This window comes from Stenella coeruleoalba (assembly GCF_951394435.1).
Source record: "Stenella coeruleoalba genome assembly, chromosome: 8".
Lineage (NCBI taxonomy): Eukaryota > Metazoa > Chordata > Mammalia > Artiodactyla > Delphinidae > Stenella > Stenella coeruleoalba.
This window is the reverse complement of record NC_137154.1, coordinates 24,698,268-24,706,869: the sequence shown is the minus strand read 5'-3', so window position 1 is coordinate 24,706,869 and position 8,602 is coordinate 24,698,268. Positions and strand designations below refer to the sequence as shown.

At 49.1% G+C, this 8,602-nt stretch overlaps 1 protein-coding gene across 2 annotated transcripts; it reads right to left on the bottom strand.

The window, feature by feature from the left end:
* Nucleotides 1-698: 698 nt before the first annotated feature.
* On the bottom strand, nt 699-8,380 carry LOC307190268 (uncharacterized protein C11orf91). Of its 2 annotated transcripts, XR_013829450.1 has the most exons (3): nt 8,142-8,380; nt 4,037-4,075; nt 699-941 (listed from the first exon to the last, which is right to left on the bottom strand). XR_013829450.1 is itself a non-coding variant. In XM_079929355.1 (2 exons), the coding sequence occupies exons 1-2, from the start codon at nt 2,672-2,674 to the stop codon at nt 856-858; spliced, it is 582 nt and encodes a 193-aa protein (XP_079785481.1). In that variant the 5' UTR covers nt 2,675-2,917; the 3' UTR covers nt 699-855. The 2 variants fall into 2 exon arrangements, 1 of the variants encoding a protein (XP_079785481.1); XM_079929355.1 differs by lacking the exons at nt 4,037-4,075; nt 8,142-8,380 and adding an exon at nt 2,179-2,917.
* Nucleotides 8,381-8,602: the final 222 nt, after the last annotated feature.

Sequence of the window (8,602 nt, the reverse complement as noted above, 5' to 3'; positions counted from 1 at the left end):
TACTCGTCCCTACCACTCTCCCCCCACTCCTGCTCCAGCCAGCTGGGCTCTCTGCTGACCCTCAAGCATCCCACCTTCAGCCTTCGCACCTGCCCTTCACCCTGAAACATGCCCCCAGGTTGTCACCTGGCTGTCGCCCTTAACCTTTGTCAAACCTTGTTTAGATGTTGCCTCTTCAAGAAACCCTGCTTTCCTCCTACCCTCAGGACCATCCTCACCCCTACTCTTTTTGTTTTCCCCTTAGCCTGTCATCTTCTGATACCCTATTATGGTTTACTTATATTTATTGTCTGCACCCCCCAGCCCCAAGAGCCTAGGAGGGCGCCTAGCACATAACATGCACTCAAATATTTCTTGACTACATGAATTTCTAGGAACGACCGTGTCTTTGATCAGATTATCAAAGAGTTTTGTGCTCCAAAAACCATTTAAAAACTAAAAACATTTCCAAGGACTAAGGCTGTTTGAAACAAACTAAGCCCTTGTCCCAGTCCTCAAAGAGCCTTTCCGAGCAGGGTCACAGCAACAGATCCAAATATATGTTGCCCTTGGCTTTTCCCAGTCCCCCCACCCCGACTTGGCAGTGTTGGGGATCCCCTCCTCCCTTGAATGCCAGCTGGGCAGCAGCTTCCAGCCCCCGTGAGAGTGCTTCCCCAGCAGCAGCACAGACAGGAGAGAGACCATGAGCTTTACCACTCAAGTGGGCACTGTATGTAGAGTATGTGCTGGGATCAACAAGAACAGCAGTAAATACAGAACAAAAAATAACGATCTTTGAAATGACAACAAACGGGGCACATTATCTAAGCACTAACACCTAAGGAGGCCGCTGCTTAGGCTCTGGTGGGCAGCTCCTCAGGAGAGAGAGGCCGACTTCTTTCCAGGCTGCCTCATCTTCAGGCCTTGTAACTTTTCATCTTTCAGCGCTTTCAAGAATTTATCTGCAGGAGAGCAAAACAAACTTAGCTGTAGGAGACATAAGGGCTTTTTCTAACACTTCCAAAGCAAGCTTCTGGGAAGCAATTGTGTGCTCCCTACATGAGCCCCAAACCCATTATGACCCAAGGTGGGTGAGGGGAAAAAAACCCTAACAGCCAAAACACGTCAAAGTGGAGAATAGGTGGTTGAGAAATCCAGGACTCAGAAAAGCCCAAGTATTCCTGGAGTTTTCTTCCCGAGGATGTGAGGAAGGAGACATTACAGGGTGCCTGATGAATTGGGGACCATTCCTACGGCCACATGGACCTAAACGTGTCTGTTATTTCACAATAATGGGGATGGTCTTTCTAGAACCATCTGCCCTTTTCCAGTGGTCAGGGGCTAGCCTTAGCCAGACAAGGTGTTGGGAAGGACAAAATCTGTGGAACAGCCTATGGCTGTTTGGTCCATCTGGGAGCAGAATATTCTACAGTGCAGCTTGGTCCTTCTGGGAGTAGAATTGGGTTTAACAACTTTACTCTCTAACATCAAGGACTCAAGTCTGCGCAGTAGAGGAATCCTGCCCACATCAGTACAGCTGGTCTGCTCTGGTCTGCCCAAGACTTCAGACCTTAGACCAGACAGCAGAGGCAAGGACCCTGGTGAAAGGGCGGCCAGGGGTCACAGGAGGCTACCTTCCAGCAGTGAGAAATTGAGGATGCCCAAACTCCTCAGTGAACATCCTTGGGCCTTCTGGGTCTTACACTTCCCCCTACAGATCAACTGACCCTCACCTACTTCCCCCTCCTCCCATTGAGGACCCCAGTTTAAGATAAACACTAAAAGTCAGGTCTCTAGAGACAGGGGCTGTGTGTCTCGGGAGGGGGTGGGGGAGCGGTGTGCGAAACTCCAGGGTGTTAGTATCACTGTGCAGGAGGCTTAAAGTTCAACTTGGGGGTTGTGATGGACAGAGTTCCAGGTTTAGAGGCTCAGAGTCCAGACTAACAAAAGGGCTCAGGACGGAGGGAGGCTGGAATTTGGGGCAAAGGGGGCCGTGAAGTCCAGATTTATGGTGGGCAAAGGAATCGGTTGAAATCCAGGATGGAGTGTCTGGGTTCTGAGGGGATCGGTTTGGGATCAGGGATTCCTGGAAGCTGGAGTCTGAGCCCAAGGCCACACTGAGGGTGAGGGGCTCAGGGGGCATGGAGCCAAGGAGGGAGCAGAGGCAGGCTAAGGGTGGGCTCGGCCGAGGTTACACACAGCGCTGGGAGTCGAAGCCGTCCCCAGTGATGGTGAGCAGCTCCAGCTCCTTAATCCGGATCTCCAGCTCGCACAACTCCTCGGGATGGGAGGCAGAGGCTAGCCGGGGGGTCGTGGGGCCGGGGGCCAGGGGCGAGACAGCCACCTCGGGCCCCGGCTGTGGCGAGTAGAAGAAGCGCAGAGGCTCGTAGGGGATGGAGGCCAGGCCGGAGGGCCAGGGCGGGGGACAGGGGCGCTCACTGGGGGAACCCAGGCCAGGCGGCGGTGGCGGCAGGGGCGCTGGGGCAGGGAGCGCCTGGGGCAGAGGCTGGCTCCCAGTCGCCCCGCCCGCCGGCGCCCCTCCCGCCTTCAGCGGCACGAAGAGCTTCTTCCAGATGTTGAAGTCGCTGAGCGGGGACGAGGAGATGCCGCGGTCATAGAGGGACGGGAAGTAGAGGGGCGGGGCCGGCCGCTGGCTCCTCGTGGGGCTCTGGCTGCCGCGCCGCCCCTTCGGCATCTTTTGAACGGGAAGGTGAGTGGGAGGAACCCCGTGCCGGGAGACGCGAGCCCTGGCCCCGAGTCACCCTGGTTCTGAGGTTCCACAGGCCACGCCCCGAGGGAGAGCGACCCCCACCCTTTCGCCCGGCCCCGCCCCAAACAATCAAGATTCTAAAGCCCCGCTGGCCACGCCCCAGAATATGACCACGCCCACCGACGCGCCCCTAGAGTGAGAAGCCAGCGGAGTAGCTGGAAAGGGAAATCCCGCACGTACGCCCTGATGTGCGGCCCGTTCCCTCCGGGCGCTCCGCCAACATCCTCGACGACAGGTCCGGGTCCTCCAGATCCCGCCCCACGACTCCTCCTACCTCCCCTAGATTCCGCAAGCCTCACAACCGAGCTATTGCACCCCTGGCGCCTGCTCTCGCATCCCGCCATAACTTCATGCAAAAGTAGGAAGCTGGGAGCTGGTCAGAACTCCGAGAGAAAACTTTCTTCAGTCTTCCTCTCCTTCTATAGGGAGAAAAAAATTCCTAGAAACTTGCCCCCTGCCCCAGCAGACTTCCCTTACCACTCCTCATTGCAAAGAAGTTTAGGGACAGGAGTGTCTGACTTTTCCTCCTTTACAACAGAAGAAGAGGGTAGATGGGAATGGCTGTTAGAGCCAACCCATGTTTCTACCAAATTTCCCAGTGTTCTGGACGATTCTGGAAGAAAGGGACCCTGGTATGGATTTGGAATAGATCTGAACTAGGTGTCTTCAATGAAATGTAGTTTAGTTCTCTTCCGAACATTCATTATCAGGAGCTAACAGGCAGTAAACGAACCACCAAAAGGAAATCCTGCAGAATGGCCCTCGAACAGCTCAGCTGTTCTTTAGGGTGTCTTGGACATACTGTCCAAGGGACATGCCCATCTCATATAGATGAGTAGCCTGTACTAATCATAGACTGAGAGTGAGTAAATTTCCTTGAAAACGTCCGCCTAATGATATTGATGTAAATGAACAAAGATGGGTGGGGGCCAGTTTAGACTGTTGGCCAGTCAAGATCTGAGTCAGTACCAGCTCCACTAGCAAATGCTCTGTGTGTGTGTGTGTGTGTGTGTGTGTGTGTGTGTGTGTGTGTGTGTGTTTGGCAGCAAAGCAGAGAGAATCAGATATCCAAGATGGACAAGTTGCTTGACTTCTAAGATGGCTTTCTGTAAAATAAAAATAAGAGAACCAGGCTGCCTCATAGGGTTGTTTGTGATAATCGGATGGAAGACAGAATAGTGTGTGTGAAGCACTTGTAAACTTAGAAACTCTGTCCAAATGTAAGGAGCAGCAACCCCCACTGAGGGGCTTGTCTGAAGCTGAGAAGATTTTCCTCCCCACACTTACCTGTAAGCTCCTTGAGGGCAAGCGTCCAGCTCAAAGATCCTATAATGAGCATATAATAAGATTCAATAAATATTTGGACACTTTTAAAACAGTGTTGTGGGAACTGAAGGGGATCACAATATACCACCCCCAAATATGCCACTTTGGCATCAGAATTATTTTAAGTTGGCAATTGAAAAAAGCAGACACAGGAGGAACTTCCTCCTCTCCTTTTATGGCCTAAAAGCAGGCCATAAATTTCCCTTTGTAAAGGTAACAAAATTTCCTTTGTAAAGAAAATAAATTTCCCTTAGTGAAGGTGTCCCCAACTCCCTCTCCCGTGCCAGGAAGAAGAGATGACCCTTATTACTGGAGATGGCACTAACTTGAGCCTGCATAACAGACCTTACCAAACAACCCTTGTCTTCCATAAGTTTCCCCCATATACTTACCTTCCCACCATTTACCTAGAAATTAAAAGGCCTAGAAATCCAAACCCCTTTCCCTTTGTCTTATCATTTGTTCACAATTTAACACCCTTTGTTGAAATGGTTTCTGAGCTCTCAAGCCTAAACACTTCTTTGGGTTTTCATTACTTTTCTGTAAGGCCCACATATGCATACATAATAAATCTTTTCTCCTGTTAATCTGTCTTTTGCTACTTTAATTCTCATGACCCAGCTACTGAACCTAAGGGAGTCGAGGAAAAGTTTTTTTTTCCATTCCTACAGTAGTAGGAACCATAGTAGTGGTAAGAACCAGGGTTTGGGACTCAGACCTGGGACTGAGCCCTGGATCCACTATGTATTTGGCTGTGTAGGTTGAACCTTTCTGAACCTGTTTTTCATCTATATAATGGGACTAGTGATGGTACCTAATTGCTTGGATTGGCAAGATTAAATGAGACAATCTAAGTACCTGGCCGTAATACCTACTCAGTAAATGTTAGCACTTGTTATTACCTATTGAAGATCCTTAGAATGGAAAGAGATTTTGCATTGTTTTTTATAGTTTATTTTTATTAAACTATATTATTTACTACTACTAATATTATTAAATAATAAAATAATATGATTAAATAATATTATTAAACTATTATTTTTAATTAATTAATTTATTTTTGGCTGCGTTGGGTCTCTGTTGCTGCACACGGGCTTTCTAGTTGCAGCGAGCGGGGGCTGCTCTTCGTTGCGGTGTGCAGGCTTCTCATTGCGGTGGCTTCTCTTGTTGCGGAGCATGAGCTCTAGAGCACGGGCTCAGTAGTTGTGGCGCACGGGTTGCTCCGCGGCATGTGGGATCTTCCCGGATCAGGGCTCGAACCCGTGTCCCCTGCATTGACACACGGATTCTTAACTACTGCGCCACCAGGGAAGCCCACATTATGTTTTTTAAATGATGTGACATAATCACATGTTTTTACTTGTATTTATCCATTCAAAGAGAAAAACTTTCCAAATGTTTTTTCTTAACCCCAAGATAATCTAAACAGATTTGATACTGGATGTCTTGCTTATAACACAGTTGTATGAGACAATGGGTTAAAAAGGTTGTTTCCTCTAACAACCACACTACAAGAAAACTCAGGCACCGCAATGAACAAACACTGAGATAAACCCCAGTTTGGAGGTGAAGTCCATATGGGGTCATAACAAACCATGGTAGTTAAGGCAGAACCCTACCGATTATTTCTGCAAACAAAGGTCCGGGAAATTCAAGTTGCTAATGAAAAGATGAGCAGGCTTGCATGCATTTTAAACAGAACTCTTCTCTCCCTGCGGTCTAAAGCTCTTGTATCACCTGCCTCTTCCCCCAAATCTCCATTAAGTGCCATCCTGTTGGGACTTGAGGGACACAATTCCTAACACCCCTGCCCCCTGCCTGCATTTGGAACCAACTGAGAAAGACACACACGAGTCCTTTTTTGCTGCTAAAGGTCAGCTGGAGGATGCTGCTACTGGTCTGGCAGCCAGGTGGGCTTCCTGATACTGCACCTCTCAGGTGAGCTCACCCACGCTGCGCAAGGCCCTCTGGGAAAACCACAGGCCTCGTGTGCAGGGAAGGGGCCTTTACCGGCACAGTGAAGAGCTGGCCAAGAACCGACCTGGTCCTTTCTCCAAACTCACTAAGCAGGGCAGTCCTTCCTCCACTCTCTGGAGAAGAGGGGCCAGGAGGGTCACTCTTAAGAATCATGACGCTGCGGGATGTAAGTTCCTCTCAACACTCCGATTTAAATTTTCTATTTAACCCAGACTGCCTCTCTGCAGTTGGGGTTTGTAATTTTCCATTGCCACAGCCCTCTCCAGAAGGTCCTGGGAGTACCTGGGGTGCTATTCACCTGGTTCTCTCCGTCATGGGACTGCTGGAGATGGTACAGAAAGCCTCCCCTGGGAGTCCCCTTCCCCTCCATCACTCTAACTGCATCTAGACACACTGCTGGCCGTCACAACTTCACTAGGGTCTCCGCCTCTTGAGGGGTGTGTCACGATTTGCCATGCCTGCCTTGGCTCCCGGTGGCTTTTAGGGACATGCAGTGTTTGTGGCTTGGAGTACAACAGAGTTTTTTATGAAGAGAATGTTTGTGTCCCACCCAAATTCATATGCTGAAATCCTAACTCCCAGTGGGAGGGTATTAGGAAGTGGTTAGGGCATGAAGAAAGAGCCCTCCTGAATGGGATGAGTGACCTTAGAAAAGAGAGCCCCCTTGTCCCTTCCGCCACATGAGGGCACAGGAGACAGCCACCTATGAACCAGGAAGTGGGGTCTCACCAGACACCAAATACACTGGAGCTGTGATCTTGGACTTCCCAGCCTCCAGAACTATGAGAAATAAATGTTTGTTGTTTAAGCCACCCAGTCTATGGTATTTTTGTTATAGCAGCCTGAACCGAGACAAGAGTCGTGTCTGAATCAGGACCCCTTGTGACTCTGCGAAAGTCATGCCACCTCCCTGATCCTCCATTTTCTGACCTATAAAATGAAGATAATATCTACATCACAAGGTTGGTGTATTTGATGAAAATATGTATAAGCAGTACCTGGGACACATCACGGGTGCTCAATGAGGTGTGACTATGATTAGTATTCAGTTACACATGGATTCCTTAATTCACCATTAGGTCCTGGTAAATTGATGAGAAAAATGGAGCAGGGGATCTCTCCTCGAAAATCAAACCCACTCCAGATTGAAAAGCCCTACACCCTAGAAGCTGATTCCCTGTTGTCCTGCTGAAGACAGTGGTAGTGAAATCGCAGAATGCGTTTCGGGACTTAGTAGAGCATAGGTTCTCCTGTCTTGGCACAGAATTCAGTGAGAGGCAGAGTGACAGGTAAGGAAAGAGTTTATTAGTAAAGGATGCTTGTGAGAAATACAAGCTGGCAGGCAAGGGAGTGACACCCTGAGAACTTAGTGGGCTACAGTTTTATAATCAAAGGAAGAGGGGAGAGGGGGAGAAGAACACCTTCTTCCTCATTCTTGAGTAAACATCAAGCTTCCATCATTAGCTCCTCCTCCACAGCAGGGCGGGGGGGCGGGGTTTCTTGTCCCTAGATAGTCAACCTGGAACTGTCATGGTGCTGTGGAAGTGAGCAAAAAGGTGGTAACATATAGTAAGATATGGTAAATCATCTCAGGTTTCAGTATAATGTCACCTTTCTCCTATATTTCTGCTCTTAGTACAAGCAGATAAATCCCCTTCTCAAGGACGATTAACTTGCTGACTTCAAGGGGCGTGATGTAGGACTCATTCCACAATTGTTTTATTGTTTGGGGGCATGTCTCATGCTTCTGTGTTATGGTTTTTTTGCCAAGCAAGTCTGTGTGGTTTTGTTGCTAGGCAAGCCTGCTTGGTTTTGTTGCTAAGCAAGCCTGCTTTCTTGAGTGATCATGAACTTACAGGGGTCTTCCATACTGTTCTTTCTATTTAAGATCCCCTTTGGGATGAACTATTTAATCACCTACTTTGTCCCTTTACTCTGTCCCTATAGTAGTAAACACATAAAGAGAGGCTACTGCGTGCCAGGTACTTGTCTTCACTAATTTCGTCTTTCTAACAACCCCTAGAAGTAGGTGATGTTATCCCCATTTTCCAGGTGAGGAAACTGAGGCACACAAGGTTAAGTAACTTACCTGAGGTCCTGTGGTTGGTTAGCGTCAGAGCTAGTGTTCCACACAGGCAGGCTGGCTCCAGTGCTCAGTCTCTTCACCACTCCCTGCTACAGCCTCCCAACTGTTCTCTCAGCCCGCAGGCAGGGCCACCTTCCTGCCCTCTGGCTTCCCGTCCTCTTCCTGGCAGGGGGCTGGCTCTAACTGGAAGTTGTTTGTGCCACAGTTCAAGGGCCCAGCTATTCTGGGAAGCATGGAACAGTCTTTTCTTTATTACTCATTTGAAGTAACCATTGTGTTGGTCTGAACCTGGGCGTGGGTAGGGAGCAGGCATTCCCACCTCCCTTCCCAGCATCCACGATTTCAAGAAAGTTTCTAAAAAATGCAGCCCAGCCCTTATTCTTGTTTCTCTTGGTGGATGTGTTCCTCTGCATTTGCAGAGTAAGTACAGTTTTTAATAAACTGAAGCCTGGGAGGCAGATTCC